The 27,013-nt window shown below is 40.8% G+C and overlaps 1 protein-coding gene and 1 non-coding gene across 6 annotated transcripts in view; both read right to left on the bottom strand.

Annotated features, from left to right (window-relative positions):
• The window catches only part of PDSS2 (decaprenyl diphosphate synthase subunit 2), an 89,344-nt gene extending 62,852 nt beyond the window's left edge, over positions 1-26,492 (bottom strand). Inside the window, exons 1-2 of one of the 5 annotated variants that reach the window (XR_015745242.1) lie at positions 25,737-26,490; positions 4,447-4,581 (exon numbers count right to left, since the gene is read on the bottom strand). Coding sequence is in view for 3 of the 5 variants with exons in the window: in XM_087942605.1 (XP_087798731.1) it covers positions 4,447-4,581; positions 25,737-26,029 (428 nt within the window). In the remaining 2 variants the exon portion in view is untranslated. Of the gene's footprint in view, positions 1-4,446; positions 4,582-25,736 lie in introns of all 5 variants that reach the window. The other 4 variants (XR_015745241.1, XM_087942605.1, XM_087942600.1 and 1 more) reach the window with 4 other exon arrangements.
• LOC113411567 (U6 spliceosomal RNA) lies at positions 13,293-13,399 on the bottom strand. Its single transcript, XR_003370807.1, has one exon. It is a non-coding gene; the product is annotated as a U6 spliceosomal RNA (small nuclear RNA).
• Positions 26,493-27,013: the final 521 nt, after the last annotated feature.

Below are 27,013 nucleotides of genomic sequence, written 5' to 3'. Positions count from 1 at the left end.
TCTTTTCCTCCTAGCCGGTTGGAGGGCCTGTTCCACTGGAGGGGAAAGTTCTGCATGAGCCCTGTCTTGATCCATATTAAGTATAGACAAAGCTCAAGAGGTGTTAGAAGTGACCCTCGAAATGAGCTGCTTACTTTAAGGGCTGCACAGAGGGTCAAATTAAGTTTTTTGTGACCGAAAAACTGTTGGGCCACTTAAAATGGCCGCTCACCTCGTGTGCTGGAGGATCTTGCTCTCCAAAATGGCCGCTGCGCGTGTCGAGGCCTCCGATAGTGATGTTCCTCCTTCGGCTATTGAGAGCCCCGAGCGAGAAGATTGGCCAGAGAAAACAGCCGCCGCCTGAGCGATCAGCTGGCTGGCGCTCTTATCGGTTTGCCGATCGGACTGGCGATCGCGCAACCGGAAGGCTATGGGGAAGGTAGCTGGGATGCTTCCCTGCTTGCCTGCACAGCGCAGTGGCAAAGTGGAGTCCTCAACATTGCAGGAGAATGGAGCCCCGCTCTCCTGAAGTTGCAGCTACCCGGATCCCCGGGAGCTGTTTGAAGCTGAGATAGCTTCTTTTGGAATCCACTGAACTGAACCACTAACACTTTCAGAGACCCAGCATGTGACTGAAAAGAAGCTGAATCAAAGCTGGGGATTCTCCCGGGGGCTGGCTTTTTATATACAAGAACAGATTCAGCTTAATGACGTCATAAGAAGGAGTCTAACCCATCCTGGGCTCTTGCTGCAGCAAGGAGGAGAATTTACTAAACACCGAATCAAGTATTTTTTTGGTAAATTTGCCAAATAGTGCATACAGGTAGTTCTTGACTTACAACCAGTGGTGGTATTCTACCGGTTCGGCCCGGTTCTGGCGAGCCGGTAGTAGCGATAAGCAGCGGAGACCAAACTGGTTCTCTCCGCTGCTCTGCTGTTGGGCCCACCCTCCCGCCCAGGCTCCCATACTGACCTTTATCCGCTGAATTTGAAGCGCAGCTGTTTTGCGTGGCACAGAAGAGTGCTGCGTGGCAGCTGCTGAAGTGACCGGGATCGTGCAGACTTGCAGGAGGCGAGTTAGAATACCTCTGTGCCGGTGTAAACAACTCTGCGCCTGCGCAAAGTGCATGTTTGGCGCACAAAGTGTGTGCACACACGCAAAGCACACCCACCAAGCCACACCCACCGAACCGGTGGCAAAAATATTAGAATCCCACCACTGCTTACAACCATAGTTTGACTGTTTGAAGTTACAATGGCACTGAAAAAAGTGACATTGCCTCTTTTTCATACTTACAACTGCTGCGGCATCCCCACGGTCACAACATAAAAATTAAGATACTTGGCAATTGTCTTGTATTTATGACGGTTGCAGTCTCCCAGGGTCATGTGATCATATTTTGCAACCTTCTGACACGCAAAGTCATTGGGGAAGCCAGATTCATTTGAAAACTGTGTTACTAACTTAAAAACTGCAGGGAGTCACTTAACTGTGGCAAGAAAGGTTGTAAATGGAACAAAATTCAATTAGCAACAGAAATTTTGAGTTCAGATGTGGTCATAAGTCGAGGACTACCTGTATCAACTTGGAACTGAAATTCCCTTGGCTTTACTTTTAAAGTTACCTAACCGCAGAATGTTAACCACTTATTTCTATCCCTCTACCAAAATGTTGAATCTCAGTTGACTAATTTAGTGATCCTAATACTGTAGCATCTAATAATGAGAAGACTAATTGTAATACCTACTGATAAAAATACAGAAATTACAACACTTGAATCAATTAGCCTTTTGCAGAGTGCAAACGGCTCTACCCGGATTCAATCTTACTGTTTTTCGAAGTTCTCAACTTCCTGAATCTCTAACTTTCTGTTCACCAGCACCTCTCACATGTGTCTCCTTCGTTCGACGACTGAATCAAAATTGCGCATGCTCAGACGAAGGAGGCACGGCCAAACATCTGATTGATTCCGTCTCCAAGTGAAGAAGAGGAGTCCACACCCAAGCATTGTATTCTCGGTCTAGCACACCGGAGAAACTATTAATTCAAAAGTTCGTAGTTAAATGTTAATTTATTACTTTGGCCCAGTTTCATAGAATTATTAAATTGAACCACATAAAAAGTTATTTGGCCATTGCAGAATTTTGTATGTATTATTTATACATTAAATGCTCCATAAGAAATATGCACTGATCGGGGGTTGAGAAGATTTAATGAAACCATAACAGATACTTATTTCTGAAATTAATTTTGGACTGAAAGAGCCTTTACTAGATAGAGTTAGAAATTTGGTTCAGGTACCAGTAGTCCTTGACTTACAACCACAATTGAGCCCAAAATTTATGCTGTTAAGTGAGAATTTATTAAGTGAGTTTTGCCCCATTTTTACGATCTTTCTGGCCAAAGTTGTTAAGTGAATCACTGCAGTTGATAATTAATAACCCGCTTATTAAGTGAATCTAGCTCCCGATTGACTTTGCTTGTCAGAAGGTTGGAAAAAGTGATCACATGACCTCAGGATGTTGCAACAGTCATAAGTATGAACCAGCTGCCAAGTGCCTGAATTTTGATCACATGACCAAAGGTTGTAACTGTGAAAATGGTCATAAGTCACTCATAATAAGGAATACTACTCACTATTCCTTCCATACTGAGGTATATGAGATTCAAGCATGAAATATAAAGTCAAATCATCTAGGCCAGGATTGTCAAACTCCCCGCCCGCAGCCAGATACGTCACATGCTGGCCACGCCCGGTTTAGCGAAGGGGGGGAAGTCCTGATATGCCACATGATGCCGCCGTGATGCCGTGAGTTTGACACCCCTGATCTAGGCTTATGAAGATCTTTCTGGATAGCAATAGCCTAAAATTTCCACTTACTTTTAAACTAAAAATATCATGAACATTTAAGAAAAAAATAAATAAAGCTACTACCTTTTTACAACTTTATTTTTGTTCTAAAAGAAAAGAGATGAGCAATACATTTTGAACAGAAAAATTAAGTCGAGTAAAAGAGTCTCTGTCCATTCTCCATGCTCTTTTTTATTTAGACAGCATCGTCCCATATTGCTGCTTTCATTAACAAAAATCAAGGAGAGTAATGTGTGAATCGTGACCCCTAGCTTACTAATCACTGAAACAACCCCAATGAGATTTCACACTCATTACCTTGGCAAATAGCAATAAAGGGTATTAGAGACAGTTCATGGGTTTTGAAAAAGTAGTCAACTTCAAACATCCAACAACTGACCAATAATTCACCCAACCTTTCTCCTGGAACGTTCATGAATTGAGTGTTTAGAACAAAAGTAACGTGATAAAATATATAGCAATTTTTAGACAAGCAAACACTTACGCAATGTTCTTCAAATTATGGGGAAGTTCAATCCTTTTCCTGACATACTTCTCCCCTCTTTTATGAGAGAAATAAGAAAAATGAAAAGCAAACTCTATTGTTGCTTGAATTTAACTTCCATTTCAAAAGAATGGTGGGCATTTTTAACAGCTAAGCTCTTTTTTGCTTTCCAGCATTTATAATAAAACAATTTTCAGGCTAATGTTAAAAAGTAGTTTAATGGTAAACATGAAATATAACAGGCTTGCCTAGCTTCAGGGCATATAAGAAAGGCACTTAGTTTCCGTGTATCATCACGGACTTTTAATGAAAGTATTCATAGCTAGCTACATATAGTCAAATATCCACCTTAAGTTATTGCCTAATTGCATAGGTAATGAAGATACGGCAACAGTACTGCAGTGGTTAGTCAAGGAAATTATTAGTCCAATCTATTTCACAAGGTTATTGGGATGAAACAAGATAGGGTTAATAAAATAGGGTTAATAAATATTTTTTTAAAATATTTCCTTCAACCCCAGGAATAGTTCTGTGAAGATATTTCTCATTGCAACTACAATATGTTTTTTTTAAGAACGGGCTATAAAGTACAAACGATAGATAATTTAGATAAACCCTGAAAATAATTTTTCCATGCTGTAGAAATCTTTAAAATAGAACACTGCTGATTCTTATTCACTACTCTATCCATTTATCGATCCATCCATCCATTTAAAGTAAATATATACTGACATAAAATGACAATTTACCGTATTTGCCGGCGTATAAGACGACTTTTTTGCCCCGAAAAACATGCCTCCAAGTGGGGGGGGTCGTCTTATACGCCGGTATATCCACTGCCGGCTTTCGGAGGCTTGTTGGACGCAGCGAAGGCGCCTCTGGCTTCCCGGATCCCCTGCGTCGCTTCCGCTTCATCCCGCTCGCCTCGCTCCGCCCGAGGCTGCAGCCTTCCTGCTCTTCCCACGGCCCCTGGCACTCTGCCCTGCCGCTGCAGCCCCGGGGATTTCTGGAGGGCGTTTCCGGTGGTGGTGGGGGGTCGTCTTATACGCCGGGTCGTCTTATACGCCGGCAAATACGGTATATGTACCTTTGGATTATCCCAATACTTGCCTGGAATATATCCCACTGACAATATCATTCTGAATAGAGTGTTCTCTTGACAAGTTGGGGCCAGCAGCCTTAGACACAAGTAAAACCACGAGACCTCTCATCTGCAAATTGTTCCTGGTGTCAGATATAAAGCCCCTAGAAAAGAGGGGAAAAAGAACCAAGTAAGTCCAAATAGTCTATAGAATTCTCCTAAATTTATTTTTTTGTCAAATGGGTTAGCTTCACAATATCAAGCACTCATTATTCATACAATATTTCCAAATGGGGGCCTCGACGAGCTACACAGGTAGTCACTGACTTACATCCATTCATTTAGTGACTATTCAAAGTTACAACAGAACTGAAAAAAGTGACTTATGACCATGTTTCACACTTACAACTGTTGCAATATCCCCATGGTTATATGATCAAAATTCGGGCGCTTGACAACTGGCATGTATTTATGACAGTTGCACTGTCCCGATCATCATTTGTAACCTTCCCAGCTGGCTCCTGACCAGCAAAGGTAATGGAGGAAGTTAAATTCACGAAACAGTCACAAGATTCACTTAACAACAGTGACAAAAATGTAAAATGGCAAAACTCACTTAGCAACTGTCTTGCTTAGCAATGGAAATTTTGGGCTCCATTGCCATTGTAAGTTGAGGACTAGAATTAGAATTCTTTTATTGGCCAAGTGTGATTGGACACACAAGGAATTTGTCTTGGTGCAAATGCTCTCGGTGTACATAAAAGAAAAGATACATTCATCAAGAATCAAGAATCATAAGTTACAACATTTAATAATAGTCATAGGGTACAATAAGCAATCAAATCATACTAGGAAACAGTTCATATAAACCGTAAGGATACAAGCGACAAAGTTACAGACTACCTGTAAATCCAATTTGAATAATCATTTAAATACTGAGCAGATTATTTTGAACATGCTAAATAACGATCATTTCTGATCATGTAAAGATATTTTAAACCATGATTCAGGCCACTTTCTCAATGTTTCCCATTCTGAAACCTCTAGACTGCCAAAATTATTAGTCACACAATTTCCAATTACTTTGTCTATTTTGCCATTCTAGCTGAACATTCTGGTATTCAGAGCTTTAAAACTTGGCCAACAATGTGTCAATAGAAATCTCCCTGTATTCCAAGTTGAACTTTAATTTTTAAAGATTCTAAATAACTAAATTGAAAATTGGTGTGCCAAAAGTAAGTACCAGCCTCAAGCTGAATTGTTACTTCCAAGAATGTTGCTTGTGACATCTATATACGCCAGAGGCCTTCGTAAGAAAGTCAGAATGACACAAGATTAAATATCAGGGCTTTATTGGAAGTATATGTAAGTATATATTCAAAGAGTATTAACAATTTGGGCTTGAATTCTTAAGGAGCAATGCAAAACCAACTTCTTTCTGAGAGCTACAGAAAATATTAATAGAATAGAATAGAATTCTTTATTGGCCAAGTGTGGCTGGACACACAAGGAATTTGTCTTGGTGCAAATGCTCTCAAGTATAGATACATTCATCAAGAATCATAAGGTACAACACTTAATGATAGTCATAGGGTACAATAAGCAATCAAATCATACTAGGAAACAGTCAATATAAATCGTAAGGATACAAGTGACAAAGTTACAGTCATACAGTCACAAGTGGGAGGGGAGGGGTGATAAGGAGTGATGAGAAGATTAACAGTAATAGTAGTGCAGACTTTGTAATAGTTGAACAGTGTTGAGGGAATTATTTATTTAGCAGTGATGATTTTTTGGGGAAAAACTGTTATTGTGTCTAGTTGTTCTGGCATGCAGTGCTCTATAAAGCATTGTTTTGAGGTGAAACAGTTTGTGTCCGGGATGTGAGGGGTCTGTAAATATTTTCACAGCCCTCTTTGACTCGTGCAGTATACAGGTGCTCGATTGAAGGCAGGTGGGTAGTAATTGTTTTTTCTGCAGTCCTAATTATCCTCTGAAGTCTGTGTCTGTCCTGTTGGGTTGCAGAACTAAACCAGACAGTTATAGAGGTGCAGATGACAGACTCAATAATATGTTCATTTTGATGCATGAATATATAAAAGTGAAATACCACCCACGCATCATCACAAAATCTCCAGAACTGTAAAGCCTGCAAACTTGAAATTTGGCACGTATGTTCCTCTTGGCTTCTAGAAAGGATTTTTTGAAATGACCATCAGAGCACTAGTATTTCATATATTATTAATAGGTTTCAATGCTAAGGTGTTCTACTCCCCCTCCCCACCTGAAAACAAATCTGTTCCAAATGCAAAACACAAGCAGAGGAGATGAGTTTCAGTTTTAGTTTTACTTTCAAGCAGCTTTAGTGCAGAACAGTTGACCTAAGCCATGCCCAGGCTCCTTGCCATCTCCTTGCTCACACAGCAAATACTGTTTCAGTTTCCAAACAGCCCTCAACTCTCTTACACACTGACAGTACGATAGTCAGATGAATATTGATGGATGTTGGTAGGCAGAGGCAGAATTCTGTCCCCCTTATTTTCCTCCCCAAAAACTAAGCCCAATCACATACTTTCGTAGTGAAGCACGGGTACTTCACTATAATACTTTCGTGAAGTACTATATAATACTATAATAAATTAGCATAACCTAGATAACTAGTTGATCCCAAAAAAGCTAACTAGAATCAGTCATGGAGACCAACAGGAAGTCTCAGGGCTATTTGCTAGAATGAAAAACCAAACAAAAATTCAAAAAGGCAATGACAAATTATTTTAATTGTTGCCAAGAACACTACATTAATTTTGGAAATCTTTTATTTTATGAAATCACAATGTTAAACTAGCCAGATGCAGCAGACAATTGTCTTTAAACCAAAAAAATAAAACTGAATAAAATGTAGTTCTGGAAAAATCAATATGAATTTCTCACATTTGATTCTGTTTATTAGAACTTCTTGACATATATTTGATCTCTGACTCATTGTATTTGTATTTAGTATTTCTCACTGTTATAAAACTACTAAAGCAACGGTTTGTGTATCAGAGGCATTATATTCAAGAGGAAGGTTCATTTAATGTAGTATATACAGAAGGATGTGAAAATGCAAATAAAATTAATATACTATGGCATCAGAGATTGTATAGTTAAGTAGTTAAACCTGAAGGTATTTTGCAAATTGTACATCTGATTTAAATGAAATCAGTATTCAAACTAGGTGCTCAAAATTCTAAAGTTAGAAGAAAAGTTCTGTCAACACATCCATCTTCATTGAGACTGAATGAAAATGTAAATGAAGTCAATTACCATATGACAGAAAATACATAAAAATAGAATATAGAGACAGTGAAGCACCAATCACTGTATACTTCATTTTTGTGAGAAAATAGCTAATTCATAGCAAATCCATGTAGAGCAATAGTGGACGCTATTAAGCAAGAGCATAGGCACAAATTCATATAATGTCCTTGCATATGATCTAAATCATCTAGTGTTCCCTAAGATTATTTATGTTTCCTTTCCAAATTGTGAGCTAAGAATTAAAAAAAATTCTAGCCACCCAAAGCCATAAACAGACTTATATTAAAGACATGGAGTTGGTCTTCACTAAAGTTAATTGCAAGGGATTTGAAACAAATAAACCCTACAGTAATCCTCCTTTAGTAATCAGAAGCTACGGGCAATCACTTGAAATGGCTTCAGGGGTCATATTCACATTCTACCTGAATCCATGTCCCTAGAGATATTCAACCCATGTCACAGGTATATAAAAGTCTTCCAGATGGTGCAATTATTCTTGATGAGTATGTAGCAGAAGACAGGTTCCTCTAGGGGAAAAAGCGGCTGGAAGTAGCACACTGGGCGTGCACACACATACAACTGAACATTAGAGTCAGATTCCTTCCTAAAACCTTGGGCAAAATATTACCACAAGTATAAATATAAATTCACAAGATTATAATATAGCTTATTCTAGTTTGTCCAGCTGATTATTATTAAACGCTACGCCTTCAAGCTAAAATTGAATTAGATCTAGACAACTCTCCACTGCAAATCCAGGTTTTCGAGCAATTAAACAATAGGAGGGAAAATACAATTATTCTCCATGCTATTCTTGTGACAAAAATAAGTTTTAAAATTAACAAATTGCTCTGTAAAAGCAGAACTCTTAATGTTCTTGACTTGCTATGAAGAGGGGAAGCCCAGCTTAGAAACAAGCCTACCATGCTGATACAAAGACTCGCACCACCCACACAAACAGTAACACTGGATAATAATTTTTATGCTAAAAGAATTACACCTCCTACTGCTGTCCATCTGTTTAAGAGAATAAATCAACCAAACATAAGCATTCTTATGAAAGCTCTGCATACAGTACTTAAATTTCCAATGTTCAGCTATTTCTCTTCTCAAGTAGAGATAAGACATAAACCTATAATTCCAGTGGTTTCTATTCATTGAAACATTTTTGGCAAAAAAGAGGGACAAACTTTGGAGGATAATTTATACAAAGGCCATTCAACAATTACATTTTAGCAATCATATCTATGGATCATCAGACAAATCAGTGTACAGTGTAAAGATTAAACACATACTTTAAAATTTTCCTAGAAGAATTCAAGGAAGAAATTAAAACATGATTAACAATTCGCATCCACACTTTAAAATACAATATAATTTTAATGGCAGCATTTACAGAATACATTAAATGTGTTGCATGTGACAAGGAAAATAAAGTGAATAATTGCAAATTACCTATAACATATGTCTAAAAATATAGAGGGTATAAATGAATTTCTGTGCCTTTGTAGAATGTTAATTAAAGATTAAGAAATTTTAAGGCACACAAATGCTGGTAGAATAATACTCAATAAGTACATGAAAGAATGAATATTGAAAAAATGTAGAAAATGCTCCAATACAGGAAGTTTATTTTATTTATTTATTTATTTATTTTGTCAATTGCTTACAAGATAATAGGTATAAGTATAAACATGAGTAAGAATACAGGAAATAGGTACAAATAAATGGGGACAATAGGACAGGGACAGGAGGCACGATGGTGCACTTATGCACGCCCCTTAAGTTTTTAAGAGATTGGACAACCATTTGTCTGAACATGGTGGCTCAGTGATTAGAATGCAGGACTGCAGGCTACCTCTGCTGACTGCTGGCTGCCACCACTTTGGCAGTTCGAGTCTCACTGGCTCAAGTTTGACTCATCCTTCTATCCTTCCGAGGTCAGTAAAATGAGGACCCAGATTGTTGGGGGCAATATGCTGACTCTGTAAACCTTTTAGAGAGGGTTGTAAAGCACTGTGAAGTGGTATATAAGTCTAAGTGCTATAACTGGAACTGTTAGGAACTCCTTATCCAAAACATGTTTTCACAATGACTCTACATTACCTGTGGAGGGAAGCTGTATAAACCTAGTCAATGATGCCGCTTCTTGAATATGTTTCCTATAGTTACCTTCTGAACCTGGATTTCTGGACAGCTCTTATATGAGAGCTGTGCAAAGTATTTTAAAGAGTGCTCTACAATTTCTATTTGCATATACTGTGTAAAAACCATCTTTTTTGCACTGTTAAAGCAGTTGTGTCTTTCAGAAATTTTAAGGGGTAGCTTAGAAGGGCGTTGGTTTACCATCGCCCTTCTAGGCGCTCACTGTGGGTGTCGGTCCCTTCGGTGCTGGCGGGCCCGCCCCCCCGTGGGGGCCCCCGGCACCCCTTGGCCTGGACAGGGCCCCACCACGGGTGGGTGGGGCCTGAGGGGGCTCCCCGCCGCCCGGCCCCAAAGGCTGGGGGCCCGGCCGGGGGCGGTGGGCCCGGGCCGCGGGGGAGGCGGGGTGGAAGGCCAAAAATTGATATTTTTAGTTCCTGTGCGTCAGGTGGGCCCGGCCGCCCCAGCAACAGAGAACCGGGCCCAAGGGGGGGGCCAGCACCAGCAGCCGGGGGGCGCTGGGCCGGCCTGTTTTCCGTGTTTAAAAAGAAACTCAGGGCGTTGGTACTTACCTGACACGCCCGCGGGGGAGGGCCTTTAGGCTGCAGCCAAGGCGGGTTGGGGAGCGGGCGCGGCCCGTGGCGGGGCCCCTAAGAGGGCCGCCGGGTCGGAAGGGGTGGTACTACCTGACACGCCCTTTTCTCTGTGAGCTGTGAAGAGCATCCATTGTTTGGGATGATGCTTCTGTCGCTCGTTTGATAGGCTGGGCTTTAATTGAGAGGACGCTCCTTCTCCTCCACAGGACTCCTTCCTAGTTTTGGCGAAGTCGAAGTGATGAAATATTTCTTCTCCTTCACCCTTTCTAATACTTGGCCGGAATAGCATTCCACCAGACGAATAAGGGTGGAGATGGATGCTCTTCACAGCTCACAGAGAAAGGGCGTGTCAGGTAAGTACCAACGCCCCTTCTCCAGATGAGCTGTTCCAGATTTTATGTCGGTTTCAGACAAATGTACGGGAGTATCAGTTCCTATGGTTTGTGGAAACCCTAATTTATCTATGGGTGAAAGATGGATCTGGACTAAGGACCACTTTGTCTGTGTGAAAAATACAGAGCTCCTGTCTAATTGACAAGGCTACTAGATCCAAGATGTAACTGGCCAATGTAATGGCAACCAAGAGACCCACCTTGTATGTTAGGAATGGAGACGCATGGTCTACATGGGCTCAAAGGGAGTTTTCTTGAGTGCGGTAAGGACCTTGTTGAGGTCCCACATGTGATATCAATGCACTACAGGAGGCTGTAAGATTGTAGCCCCGTGCAAGAAAATGGCATATGCGTGTGTGATGAGAGATGGACTGCAAGCCTCTCCTAGTGATGACCGATGCTAAGGCCTCCCCTTTGCCTGTTTATATAACAAGATAATAATGAAATGTCATATAAATAACACTGCCATCTAACAGGTGTTCCCCTGAGATGAACAGCCAGAGCCGTGAGAACCTTCGTAAGAACCTTGGGCAGATGACAACCCAAAGGACAGTGCAATGTATTCAAAACGTTGAGTATTATAACAAAAACTAAGAGGTTTGCTATGTGAGGATCTAATTGGAATGTGGGGATGGGCCTCCATTAAGTCAATGGAGGGTAGAAAATCGCCCCTTCTGAAGCTCAGAAGTATGGAGTTCAGTATACTCATCTTAAGCCTCCTATGAACTATGGATCAATTAAGTTATTTTAAAACTAAAATTGCTCCTGCTGATCTGGTGCCACAGGTTGGTTGCCTGGATCTCCAATAAATGAACAATAGCTGTCTCCATCATGCTCCCTTTAACAGGATCCCCAGAGAGAAGGCAAGTAATGCAAAGGTTCCGGGGAGAGGATGGAAATTCGATAGCCAGGCCTAATCTTCTGATACCTCTAACCCAGGAAACAGAGGTAGAGGCATCCCATCTGTCCGTGAAAGGCTTGAGCCTTCCACCAATAGGGGCACAGTCATGAGGCCTATGTTGTGCCTCGGAAATCTCTATTTCATTTTCCTCAAGAGATTCTTTTGCTCTGCCCTCCCCTTCAGTATCTATCACCAGATCGGAAACTATCTGACTGTTGGTGATTCATGCATCCAGACGGTCCCTGGTAGAGGGAAAGAAGGAACCCTCCAAAAAGCTGGGAAGGACTATTTTGGGGTCTATGAAAAGAGACGAACTTATTTTCTGCTTCTAGTCTCTATCAGAGATAGGTCAGGGGCACCACCAACCAAATTATCTCCCTATATTGGGGAGGAAGCAAGCTTCCATTAGTTGTGTGATATCTGCTTGCCAATGTCTGAGCCATAGCAGTAGGCGAGGAGTAACCTGAGATGCCCTGGCTTGAGAAGATAATTTAATAGAGTTTTGCGGTGTCCTTGTGTGCCCTGATATTGGAATTTGAGATAATCTCCCTCAGATGGCGGAGCAACCTGAGAGACGATCTAATAAAAAAAGAGGGGGATGCGGCCGACTCCGCTCTTACGGCCCTCACATCAGATCGACATGCCCTACATGGGGACAACTCGACCCTGTATAACCTTTGACTTGAGAGCCACTTCTGCTTCCGTTGGAATTGCAGAGAAGGATGATAATTGCCATTATTGTTTTATCTACTATCGTGATGAGAAATTTAGCAGAATGAGAAAACCAAATTAAAAATTTGCTATCATATCCTGTAAGAGGGGTATACGCCACTGAAGAGACCCCTTGTTTCTGGACAAGGTCCAAGAACCTCTGTGGGACAGTTATGACTTCCTCTTACATTATTGGTTGGGAGAAGATTAAATCATCTGACCCCGCCCCTTACAGTAACGATTGTTGGGCTGAGAGGAATGGAATATCAAGGCAGGCAGTAGTTTTTGTTTTTTTTTTCTGAAACAACAGAGACTTGAAAAAAGTCTGAGGGCAAAACAGACCTGAAGGTCGGTGGTCTGGCTTAATGCCTTCAATGTTTGACATGCCCCCCTTTTTAGGGGATCCGCCTCTGACAGATTTTGGTCACTGTTGTGAGTAGACCCTTCCTCAACCTGTTCCATCTGGTCTCTAGTTCTCCCTCATTCTGTGCATCATGTGAATGTGTAACTGGATTATATAATACTCCCCTGAAGGAGGTACCTGCTGATAATGAAGATCTATTCTGCATAGTAACTAAATCAAGTGAGAATCGAGGTCAGATTGTGGAGGCTGCCTAGCCATCAACTTCTACTGTGCCCCGGCTGCGATGCCTCTTCAAGTTGCCATGTCCCTCCAGGCCTTCAATTTGTCAGGAATATCCTCTGTGAGGAGGAATTCTGGTGTGGTCCCACAACTGTCTGTCTGGCAAGTAGCGCTGCTGAAGGCCTGGGTTGAACTGGTCCCTCTGAGGCTCTCCTGGATGGCGTTGAGAGATCCAGGGATGGAGGCAAGGTGAAATATGGAACACTTCACAAATTTGCGTGTCATCCTTGCGCAGGGGCCATGCTAATCTTCTCTGTATCATTCCAATTTTAGTATATGTGCTGCTGAAGCGAGCACTCTGGAACTGGGACCAGCCTGGCTGGGGAAGAGGACTGAGACTTCTGTTCAACCTCCCTCATGCATTTTTTTTTAAATTTAAGATATGCTCATCTAACGCATTTTGGTGTCTCTTGCCATCCTTTGTTGCCTTAGAGGTCTCTCTAGGACTTTTTTACCTACTTTGAGTTGGTTTATTGTCCTCTGGGGGTATTTTTGGTTGCCCTTGAAGATTCTGACCTAAAGCCCACAAGGTGAGATATCTATATCTATATATCTATATGTGTACGAGATATTAATGGACTGTTGACTGTTTCAGAGGACTGATATAAACAGAGGCATGATATAAACCTCTTGATATTTGCTCTCCCCCCCTTTTTTTGGTAAATTCAATTTGTTATTATGTTATTATTCATAATATTGATATCATTAATATTGTTATTATTGATAATAGTTTTGTTATATCTGTGCACAGCTACTAACATAAATTGTTGTGCTGTTACCAAACTCATAATTAGATGACTGAATATGGAATCAAATTGTGAGGCCAAATAGAGAACACCTTTCAGGACCTGTATTGCAACTGGGTGATCCTGCAGTCACTGGCCCTCAACAGCTTCCTGCCCAGGCGGACATAGGCCTTGGTGCTCGCTGTTACTATGCTGCTAGAATTCTGTGAGGGCTGCCAACTGAAAAAGGAAGCCTAATAGTCAACCTCAGAAAGAGGTCCGTAATCGGCATAAATGTCCCCTGGACCCTCACGGAGATCCTTGTGAAGGGAAGTGGCCTCTCAACAGATAATGCCATGGAATTCTTATAAACAAAATGATGCTGGCGTTGTTTCAGTCATCAAGATGTAGCATCAACCATCACTTCTTAATGTGAGCCTATGCAAATCTAACTAGAATTTGAGAATTTGAGCAGGAGAACTCTGAGTCCTCTGGCTCCACCCGATCAATAGCCCTTGCTTCTTCTATATACCTTGCAGGAGTATATCTGAAACTACAGAATCTCCTGTGGAGTGATACCTGAGGGTAAGGATGCTCTGTCCTGCTTAGTGACCGGAGTTATAGGGAATTCCAGTCAGAAGGAGTGCTCTGTTGTTCAGAGCAGTATGCTGCACCCCTGCAGAGATACATTGGCGTATTGCTAATTCCATCCACACTCACATCTTTGTGGGGATCTTTTCCGGTAAGTCATTATCTTGACAGAATCTGGCCGCTGTTGGAGCAATGTGGCCACAGAGTCACTTCAAGTCACTTGTACTGATCTAGATGGGCTACCTGATCTTGTGCAGCTGCGCTCCATCTGGATTACACAGACAGATTCAGGGGTGGTTGCAGAGGGGAATTGGAGCCGAAGTAGGCCTGGAGGAGATGAGGTTTGAGAATTTTCTTCATCCTTAGAATGCTTCAATTTGTTTTGAGAATTTGACATGGCTCTTGAGCTACTGCCACTTGCCATTGTGACCGCTTATTAAATTTTACTGTTAATGAGGCTGAAATGTTGGGCGGTTGGCATGCCCTGGGGCCTGAACCAGCAATGGCCAGGGAACCCTAAAACAATGCTCCCCAGTTTTGCATAATCTTATGTAAGAAGACTGAATTCTTATTCTTGTTCCTAGTATTATTATCATTATTATTATTTTGTTATTAATATTATTATTTCCGAATTAGCCAAATTAGGAACACCTCATAGGCCTAGAAAGGAGTAATTGTTGAAATAAGATGTAGGCCTGCGACAGCTTCCTGCACAGGCGGACATGGGCCTTGGTGCTCGCTGTGGTGCTGCTGTTTAATTCTATGAGGGCATACGCCAACAGTTTCCTCTTTAATGAATAAGGGTCCAAAATAGAATAATTATATCTGAATATCTACATACACATACATATGTATTAGGGTGATTTCCCTTGGGTTCCAGGAAGGAGACCCCTGCTTGGGGAAAGAAAAGCCACTCACAGTTCCAGAAATAAAATGCAGATCACTACCGCATGGTTAGTGAGTCTGCAATGGCACCGTTATCTCTTTAGGCGCGTAATGAGTTAAATCGGCTCAGCAGCACTTCCACGCCTTGTGGGTAGTCGATACTGCAGAGTTTCCCCTTGAATAAAAAGGCGCGGTGGGGCAGATGGGTGCTGATGCCCCCACCCCAGACGGTGTTCCCAGAGGAGAGAAAAAAAGCCTCGGACCCTTTTAAAATGGAGTCTCTCCCGTCGGGTGCGGGCGGAGGCGATCGTAGTGGCTCGGCTTGAAAAGATCATAATGTGAGTTGTTAGCCATGCGGCTGAGGCGTTATCACCTCCGATCGTCCTGGGAATGAGAGATCATTATCTGAAACTACAGTGAGCTCCCTTGGCTCGAGTTATATATCGTAGGGAGCTGCTTGACTCATTGAAACTAAAAGCCTTAAAGGAGATGTTTAGAGTTTAAAAGCAAACCTTTTTGTTGACTCCTTTTGAAGCCTTTGCTATTCCGGCCAAGGGAAAGGAAATTAAGCTGCCTATATCCACGAAGGCTGAGCAAAAACTGGGGGCGCTAGGGAGGAATCCCGTGGAGGAGGAGGAGCGTCCTCTCAATTAAAGCCCAGCCTATCAAACGAGCGACAGAAGCATCATCCCAAACAATGGATGCTCTGAACAGTTCATCTGGAGAAAATCTTGGCCAATCTTAATGGTACTAGATGCCAACGGTAAAACATTTTGTAAAGGTTTTCCCTATACAAGGCTGCCATTGTTAACTTATAATTTCTCTTCCAAAGTCTTTCCCAATCCTCTAATTGAATGTTATATCTGAAATTTTTCATCCATGCTATCATTGTCTGTTTTACTACCATATACTGTATAAACCAGGGATCTCCAACAGTGGCTACTTTAAGACTTGTGGACTTCAACTCCCAGAAATCTCCAGCCAACATAGCTTAAAGTGGCCAAGGTTGGAGACCCCTGGTATAAACCATCTTTTTTGCACTGTTAAAGCAGTTGTGTCTTTCAGAAATTTTAAGGGGTGGCTTAGAAAATTGCTTAATTAATACACCTGTCACTTAAGATATCTCACTAAGAAATACTGAGTTCTGAGACTTTACTATGGCTGAGTTACATCTTGTAGTTTCCTAAATTTAAACATTTTCAACCATTTTTATCTCTTATTTGACCCTACCAATCCAGATTATAATATGAAGCAACCAGGAGCACAAGATACATGATGTTTATTGAAGAAGCTAAAAGAAAAGAAAAAAAGTAAACAGGTTAAAAAAAAAAGCACCTATGCAGAAATTCCAATTTGTTAAACCTATATTATGATATGTTTAGTCTGTTGCCCAATCCCATCATCCATATATTATTGTGTACAAAAGCAGATGACAATTTTAGTAACTAAAGTGCTATTGTTTTCACAATATCAAGCAATCTATTAACTGTGAACAAGGATTACATTTTTCACACAATGTAGATATTGAACCCTTTACAGTTAATAGTTTGTGGAAAAGTAACTTGAAAATTCTGATATATTTCCCAGAGATGTGTTCATCCCTGAGAGAACTCAAGATTTCAAAAGGTGAGACATTTCAGCAACTTGTGGTTTTGGAAATGTTTGTTTCCACAGCAACCAGCATCATTTTCTTTATATAGCATTATAAACAGATGGCAAAAAGAATGCCTGTGTTTCTTTGCCAGCATGTCAATAAAAACTTTAGTACCATAGTACTGTATGTTTGAATTATTTAACAATCCAGGTATATTACCCACAGAACTTATTATTGCAGTCAATTGTTAGTAAATTTTCATTCTCTCACTATGCATTTTGTTTCTTAGCTATCTTTTGTTAAATTCCTTCTGACACCTACAATTTTCATAACACATTGTTTTAAGACAAAAGAATGAATCTTTGGCAGGAGACCTATAAAAACCTGAATGGAACACTTAATGAAATGAGAACTGATAAATTGGTCCCTTTCAGACTTAATGCCAAATCAGGATTTCAGTTACATGAACAATGCAATGGCCCTCAAAATTGCATTACCACTTTTTTTTCTCTACTCTTCCCTTGCAGGCTGCATTCTCCTAAAGAAAATCATAAAACACTTTCATGTGAACATGAAACTAAACTGTGCACAATCACACTCTGCTCATCTACCATCTACAAACTCAAACTATTTGATGTTCTAGATATGATATGAAACCACAAGTAGTGGATTTACAATCACAAGTGGGGCTGGGAAGGCTGTCATACACACCTCCCACCCCAGTGGCAGTCAGGAATCAGGAATCACAAGTTGTTAAGCAATTCTCACCGCCATCCAAGCATTCTGGGCTTGGTCCCTTCTAGCTAGGAATCTCAATAAGGGAAGGAGTGCTTGCCTCCAAGTCTGTTTTTTGACTGCCCTGCACTCTGCCTTCTGGGGCTGCAAACAGCCCCCAAATCATGCAGCTTTGGGACTGCTTGAAATGCCCCAGAAAATCTCAGCCAATCCAGTCCACCCCAGCCTTCATAAAGCTGAGCTATCACACATACTTCCTCCATGTTCAGCTGATAGTCACACTTCTGAACTAGCCTATTGAAGCATGCAGATCTTCTAAGGTCCACCTTACCTTCTACCTGGACTTTCCAGATAGGTGCAGTTAAAGCATATTAGACACCCAGCTTTGATCAACAGCTGGGAAAATAATTAAGGACACACTCAAATCATTTTCATGGAAACATTGAGACACAACAGATTCTTTGGAATACACAGAGACCCAGCAAATTTAAAGTATCAGCACAACTTTACTGGTTATAATGTATATTTCCTCTTTCTTATATGCACACACACACATTCATCCACACGTACCCACATCCTGCTCAATTAGCTACCAGTCCTAGCTAAAGCAGGGGTGGACAACTATAGCCCCTTTATGATCTGTTTTCTACACCTCCCAGTATCTCTGAGCCACCATGGTTGCCTCAGGAATTCTGACAGTTGAAATCCACAGGTCAAAAAAGAGCCATAGTTGTACACCCCGAAATAGAGGGATGGAAGCCGCCAAGTTTGGGTTCAAAAATGACTCAAAGAGCGGGCAGGATTCAGGAGCCAATTTACCTTCAAAATCCTTGCTTTTTCATTCAGAGGACCGGCTGCTACTCTTGCTTGATTAACTTACAAGCTTGGTAGCTGTTAATGGGACTTTTGGGAGCAGGGTGTTCCATATACTCAAGCTCCACTTTTTTGGCCTGGTTCAGGTGGTATTTTTTCCTTTGTTTCCTTAACAACTTGGCTGCTTCTTAACTACCCTCCCAAAGCGAACTTTTAGACTATATTTCTGGCTTTTGTCCACGCTGCTTAGATGTTGGCTTCTGGGCTCACCGGAGCTTTCAAAACGTGGCGGTATGGCTGGTGAGGGGGGGGGGCTGGGTTGTTTTTTTTTTTTTTTTTTTTTTTTTTTTTTTTTTTTTTTTTTTCAGCCTAGTCTCCCACTGCTATCTTTCCAAAAGCTTTCTGAAGGAAACACAACTTGATAAAGACATTGCAGTTCTATTGTTTATTTTAGTTCTGGAAATATTGAAAAGAGAAAAGACAATATGAGAGGATCGTGGGACTAAAGATTTAAAAAGAAATTTATGAATTAAGGGTTTCTGAGGATAATTTGTTGCTAGTTCTGAAAGATCCCTGAAAGAGGATTGAAATATTAATGAGAAATTTTAAAAATTGTATATTAGCAAGTTTTAAAATTAATAAACAGAAGATGAAGATGTTAACAAAAATATGAAAATAGAAGATCAAACAGAACTGATAAGTAAAACAGGCCTTAAGACTGAGAAGGTAAAATGTTTGGGTATCATTATGACAAATATGAACCATATGTTATTTCAAAATAATTGGGTTAAGATATGGAATGTAGTTAAAGATATGTTAAGATGGGAATAATTACAATTGTCATTGTTTGAGAAAATTCCTGTGATAAAAATGTCTTCTTGAGTGATGTTTTCATTTCCGACAATAACTGTTTTGATAACTGATACACCATTTAAATAGTAGCAGATGAATATATCTAAAATGTGTGGTTGAGGAAAAAACTGAGAGTTATAAGGTTATAAGGTGCTTCAAGATGCAAAGGAAAGAAAGAACTGGGTTTTTTGCAGCTAGCTTTTTGGTTTCAATGAAAGAGTCAATGCTACTGAAAACCAAGGCTTTGAAGTTAAAAGGACATGACCTGAGATTTGGGTAGCATGAATATGTAATTAAGGTTAATACGGATTTTAAAAACTATTATGTTAGATTTGCCATGTTGAGAATGTAAAATAGATACTAACCCAGATTGTGCCCCAGATTGTGACCTGTGGTTCTCAGCACAAAAAGCAAATAATAAGAAAACACAAATGGCTAACTTATCATGAAATATCAGAATTTTGTCAAAGGGCATATAAAATCAAATCATGACACCTGGTCATAAAGGGATGTAATTATCAATGGTTCTCTTATATATAATTATTAGAAAGATGTAAAATAGACAAAAGAATTTATGGTTTTAAACATTCTGAGCGTGAAACAGAATGGTGAACATGTAAGTGCTAAAATGTATACCCTTTTATTGAAAGGCTGTATAATAAAATGAAGCAGACTGAACTAGCCAAGGATATCAGTTCGAAGAGGCACCACAAAGAAAAGCAAATTTTAAGTTCATTATAAATGTTAGGGGAAAATCAAAAATATAAAAACCAGTTATTTTTACAAAAATCTAGTATCTGCCAACTATCTTAAGCTATTTGCTTGAAACATCATACCCAGCTACCATAAGAAAAGAATTGCAAAACTTCAAAGTGTCAATATATAAAATACTTCATTCACAATTGCTGCACAAACCAAAATATACTTGTGCATTAAAACGAAATCCAACTAAATCATGCTCAGAACATAGACCAATTTTCAGGGCAGTAGCAATAGGACTTAAGACTTATATACTGTTTCACAGTGCTGTACAATCCTCGCTAAGCCGTTTACAGTCAGCATATTGCCCCCAACAATCTCATTTTACCGACCTCAGAAGGAAGAAAAGCTGAATTAACCTTGAGCCTGGTGAGATTTGAACTGCCAAACTGCTGGAAGCCGGCACTCAGCAAAAGTAGCCTGCAATACTGCATTCTAACCATTGCACCAACACAGCAAATAAAATATGAATCAGTTGAACGTCTTCTTGACATGGATTTGAGACAAATATTACACTATACTCAAATATTCTCTCTGGTGCTATGTACTCCTATATATAAATTGGGATGGTAAAGAAATATGTTGCTATATATTGATATAATAGCTGCCAAATTCTTTGATAAATAACACAGTCCTATAAACAAATGCATCCCAAGTGTTTTGGTAGGCTGAGTTACAAATCTTCTGCTACCCTCATTTGCTGTTTTAGAATACAGAGGCAAAGAGAGGGAATGAAAGAAGACCAACACTGTAAACACCTATTTAGAACTCTGCTGAAATCCCCACAGCAATATGAAACTAGTATATAAGAGCCAGCCACGATGAGACACACTTTTGCTAAGCAACAAAGGATCAGAGAAGCTACCTGGAAAGATGCAAACATATATTGAGAGTGCTATATTCAGAAAGCATCTCCCAGGTTTCTTATTCTTTTCATCCAGTGATTCATATATATAATAAGTACAGGTTTATTTTTTTATATTCTGAACCAAAAATTGTTTGTCCATGCCTATCTACCCAATTTTAAATTGGCCAGGCTACATTTGAGTTCCAGAAGAATTTCTATACATTTTTATATCTTCCAACAAGGCTTTAAGTAGTTCATCAAGATTGGCAAGTCCCATCTTGGCATTTTTGTCACACGTCCTGTGACAGTATTTACACATGCCACACTCAACAGATTCTTGGCCATTGACAATAATGATAACAAAAACAAGATAAAAGGGTTAAAATTCCATAGTGAGGTTAAATAAGTCAACACAGCCATCATTCGCCATAGAAAATTTGGAGCTAACCTTTAAAGATAGACAAATCAATAATAGTTCTGCTCTGCTCTGATTATAATAGCATACAGATATTTAGATGAAACATTTAAAGAACTGAAGGTGATTCATACTAATTACCTTATACCAGGGGTTGCCAACCTTTTGGATCTCAGGGACCACCAAACTCATACTTTTAAATCCCGAGGACCACTAATATGGATTTTTTTAAAAAAGCTAATATATTTAATATAATTTTTATGTTAAATATAAATTATATATATATATATATACCCACCCTGTTTCTCCAACAATACGGCCTCCCCAATAGGAAGCCCCAGCATGTTTTATAGGCATGAAATGAAATTAAGCCCCTCCCCCAAATTAAGGCCTATATTAAAACATGCTATATATATATTTTGTTTTCTTAAGCCAAATGCCATATATATATATATATATATATATATATATATATATATATATATATATATATATATATATATATATATATGTGTGTGTGTGTGTGTGTGTGTGTGTGTGTGTGTGTGTATATGTATATGTATATGTATATGTATGTATGTATATATATATATATGTGTGTGTGTGTGTGTGTATACACACACACACACACACACACTTACTTATTTAATTATAACAAAAATGTAAATGCTTAATGATAACAAAATAAAACGTTCTGGGCTGGAAGCCTCCCCCCACCTGGCACCTTCCAAAGAGACAGAAGAGCGGGCGGTGTGTGTGTGTGTGTGTGTGTGTGTGTGTGTGTCTGTCTGTCTGTCTGTCTGAGCTGAGGGGCCTCAGGGCAACTGCCGCTGGGAGAAGCAGAGGCAGAAAAGGGGCTTTGCTCTCCTTGGGGGGCAGCGCCCCTTGGCTGCCACTCCAGGGGCTTCTCAGCAGGCATCTGCCTGCAGAAGGACTGCCGCTCTTGGTGATTAATTGGGGGAGAGGAGGGGGAGAAAGTGGAAGCTCCTTTCAGATCCCGGGTGGAGGATTGAGAGGCTCAGATCTGCAGCCGAGGAAAAGCTGGGGGGGAGGCTCTTCCAGTGTCACCTGGAGACAGGCAAGGAAAGGTGTCCCTGGGGGCACTTCACTCGCTTTAGCACTTCGCTGCCAAACTCAGCCACAGCCAGTGATTATTTGGGGGGGGGGGGAGAGAAAGCATCTCGCATTACCAGGGGAGGAAAGGAGACTAAACAAAGCTCACTCTTTCACTGAGACCTACAAAATGCCATTCTACCGTGTTCCAGGAGTTCTTCGAAATCATCAAATGCTCCCACTTGCAGTTCCCGTGCCTCCCGGCTCAGGTCCCTGAGATGCATGCTCCCACACATGGCGGCGGCAACAACAGTCCCCTCCCCCAGCATCCGCTGTCAGCTCTCCCCATTAGTTTTCTAGCTTTGAATTGCTCCTGGCTCTCTCTCTTTCCTCCCCCACACCCACGTGCAGGCAGGAAAGGGAGACGGAGCCATGCACAGCTGTCCCCTTTTCCAGCCCTTGCTGCCTCTCCCAACATCGAAGCCTCAGAAACGCAGGCAAAGCCGCCACAGTGGTAACGCCCTGAGTTGCTTACTTCTCCACTACTGCCTCCTCCTCCTCCAGCACTACTTCCTTCTCTGGGTAGGGCGACTCTTAACTAACCGAGCATGCTAAGGCAACTCAGGGCCCTGACTCCAGGGTCCCTCGGAAAGTCGGGAGATGCAAGAACTGCGTGGCCCAGATTAATTGCTTTTGGGGACCATTTCTTCTGCGGCCCACCAAAAATTTTCCACGGCCCATCAGTGGGCTGCAGCCCACCGGTTGGCGACCGCTGCCTTGTACAACTTACATTTTAAATTTTAAAGAAAGTGTAAGGCCTCATTAACTGTCTTTTTAAAATAAAAGCTTAGTAAGAATTTTAAGAATTGTTGTCTATTAAAAAGTAGAGGCATGTAAAACCATACCAGCACATCCTAAATCTCCTGCCAAAAAACATGGGAAAACTGCAAACCAACAAAAAAAAAAATACTCTGTTCTGCCCTAGGCTTCCCCCAAAAGCACTAAGCAAACCCTGAGTCCTGGCAAAACCTCTTTTATTAAATGAATGTGAATTTATTGCATTCACATTCAACCAACAGCCTGACAAACAGTCTTGCAAAGGTATAATTATTGGCTCAGACCTTATCTATCTTGGAAAGCTGCCCGGTAAATATTTCCACACGTAGTGCTGACAGGGAAGGGCTGGGCACAAAGTCCTAGGTTACACAGACAAATCTTCACAATGTTGAAACGAACAAACATACAAATTGTTTCCTGCAAAAGCCCCCTTCCCTTTTGCTTCTCTTTTAATCATTGTGGGAGGGGCCATTCATCATCCACCTGTGGCCTGACTCCCATGTCGATCCTGAGTTCTTAATTGTTCCTTCCTTTTGGCAGTTCTGCGCATGTGCAGGCTGGGAACTGGTTCCAGAAGCTCCCCTGCGTCACTGCTGTCCGAGCCCAAAGACAGCTGATGACTTCCAGCCTGCCCTGGCCCCATCTCTGCCTCTGACACAGATCCCTTGTCCAGAGATCCCTCAGCCTCCAGGATTGGCCCAGGTTCCTCCCCAACCTCCTCGCTGTCCAACTCTGCTGCCAGCTCTATCAGCTGCTGGCAGGCCACAACATACTCCCCCACTGGGGGAGGAGCAAGTACTTTACAATTAGTTCCCTCCAATAACTGTTTACATTCTCTTAATTGTATCATTTTTATTTTTTTTGCTTTACTTGAATAGATCCTGAAAATCTCTGTATGGCTAGCCTTCGATCATTACTGGCTGAGAACTCTACACTTCTCCACAAATGATATTACAAGGGATGGGGGGGAAACAGTGAATTCTGTGGTGCTTACATATTTTAACTGACAAAAGGAAATATATACTAAGGAACAGAAGGAAAAATTCATTGGGTCATCAGCTATCTTTTAATCAATTATACTGAATCAAACATTTTTTTTCAAAATTGTTATATTAACAAATTACTGAGCATCACCAAAGTTTTTATTTTCAGTGGTATATCTTTAAATCAAATTCCTTAGAATGTACTAAGACACATCCAAATTTAATACCAAGACATTCAATTCATTGAAGCAAAATACTCTTGATATTATGTTTCATGGTTCTTCCTGAGAAGTTAATCCAAGTGTATAGAAGTGCCACTGAAGCCTATAAAAAAGTCAAAATATGTTTGGCACACTAATACTTTTTTTAAAGCCTCATAAAATGATTTTACCTGTGTCAGCTAGGTAATAAATAGTATTTTTCTCTGTCTTTTGAAATCACTATGCTTAGTTCCTATATTTTTTACTGATTCTTTATATTAAAGGTACTTTTGATAAATTCCTTTATAACGCAATAACACTAACATCATATACCTATTTTTGGAAAATTCAGGTAGTCCTTGAGTTACAACCATTCATTTAGTGACCAAATTACAGCAGCACTGAAAAAAGTGACTTATGACCATTTATCACATGACACTTGCAGCATCCCTATGGCCATGTAATCAAAATTTGGACACTTGGCAACTTGTTCATATTTAAGATGAGTGCAGTATCCCAAGATCATGTGATCACTTTGTGTGACTTTCTGACAAGCAAAGTCAATGGGGAATTTGTTCACTTAACCACCATGTGACTAACTTAACTCTAACTAAAAAGGTTATAAAATAGGGCAATTTAACAGCTGTCTCACTTAGCAAGAGAAAATTTTAGCTCGGTTGTGGGCCTAAGTTGAGGACTACCTGTAGTTGCTCCAAACTATTTATCTCAGCATAATTAGAAATCCATTGTAAATAAAAGAAAACATGATCTCATCTATTTCATTTATAAAGGAATAAACAGAAAGGTAGAAAAGATGGGTCAGTGTAAATAACATGCTGCATGCAAACTAACAGTATGATCATAATGCAGTTCCAATGGTTAAAAAAAAAGACACATGGAACCAACTCTCCACATCACAAGTGAACAATTTTCTTGATATTTTTTTCAAAGAGAGGCCACGAAAGTATAAATCTCCAGCAGGAAAATCTTGATGAAACTAATTCCCTATGAACTTCTTACACCAGACTGTAATCTTCCCAAGAACTTAGCTTAACTTAATGCTCTTTGCTCTAAAACATGCAGAAGCAACATACCAGTAGCATCTGCTCTAGAGTTAATTCCAAGCAACTCTAATTTGAAAGGACGTCAGACAGCCAGTGTTTACTCAGTCAGCACAGGTAGACCAATACTCAGATTCTAAACAAGGAGGTATCATATATTCGGTCAAAGAAATACAAGTCGGGGGAGGGTAATATGAGCATTTGGATGTAATAAAGAACTCCTGGCAAGACTTCAAAGGCTTACTAGAAATGTACCGGCCAACAAAGACCAGTTGAACACTCACCTGGCCGTGTTAAGCAATGGGTGGTTGGTTCCCACCAATTTGCGCATCTGCATGGCGATGTTGCTCAGCTCGTCGCTCAAGAGGCACCGGAGGCTCATGAAAGAGGTCGGGTAGCCCACAATTTTCTCGGCCTCCGAAACCACTTTGCTCCAATAGGAAGCCGAAGAAAGCGAGGGAGAACTGGAGAAGAAGCATCGCCGCTGCCTGGGCTTTCCACATCCTTCAGCCCAGGACCGGACAAGTACCCAGGAGCAACTTTTAACACAAGGTGACAGCAACGCGGGGCGCATCATCACTTCCACGCGGCTCTTGCTGCCACTTGTCCGTCCCCGAAATGTATCTGTACAAGAAACAAGCAGGACCCACTACAGGCTTGATCATCGGTATCAAGTCCTACTCCAAGTCCGATTCCAAGTCTTCTAGCCTCTTACTACCGGTAGTTTTGCTTCTCTCCGCTCGTACTTATGCGCGCCTTACGCTTCTGCCCCGCTCCTTCTTGGAATCTTCTTCGTCCTACCACGGAGGAGAATTAGCACTACTCCCGCTTTATAAACTCCTTAAAGTAGGTGGGTGGGGTGGAAACTCTGTTCTAAGTAGGCTTCCCGGTGCCGAAGCGGCACGCGAATCTCATGGAGGCAGCCATCTTAAGTGTCGCAAAATCACAGGGAATCGGGGAAGTTACACTTTTGCACCGTTTCTTTACCTTACGGTATTGCCTGGGAGTACAGTCCTCTCTGGAGGAGGACGAGTAGTTAGTACGGTTCGTAAGTTCCCAATTGCCACCGGTCTGGTACTCCAGGCTCACCGTAAAGCGGAGCCTAAAGTTCGTGATTCCTGAAATACAATCTCCAATCCGGTTGTATAGTAAATACTCTGAAAGTTATTCCTTGAGTTCTACTAAGAATCGCCGCCTCTTCTGTAGGAACTTCATAGAAGAAACTTCATAAAAGAAGTATGCCGTGAGAAACAATCGTTAGGTATTTTTGAACCCATCCAGTTCGCTGGGATTTTAGATATTTAATTGATTCGCTGAATAACCCGTTAAATAAAACAGTCCCTGCTCGAGGAACCCGAATTTAAGAATAGTAAAGTTATGTGCGCGTTTATATTAAAGTAAGACTTTTTTCAGTGAAACATGACTCCATGGAAGTAAATTATGCAAATGGAAGCAAATTATTACTAAATTGTATGACACCTGTCTTCCAGTGACAGGGCTCAGTCACCCTTGAACATTTACATTCAGCAACTACTAGTGAAATCAGTTGCACTTACTCAGA

This window comes from Notechis scutatus, chromosome 1, assembly GCF_049901735.1.
Source record: "Notechis scutatus isolate UNSWTSFEM ecotype Mainland chromosome 1, rNotScu1.2, whole genome shotgun sequence".
In the NCBI taxonomy this organism is placed as follows: Eukaryota; Metazoa; Chordata; class Lepidosauria; order Squamata; family Elapidae; genus Notechis; species Notechis scutatus.
Note: the sequence above shows the minus strand (reverse complement) of the source record. Positions and strands in the feature narration are given on the sequence as shown.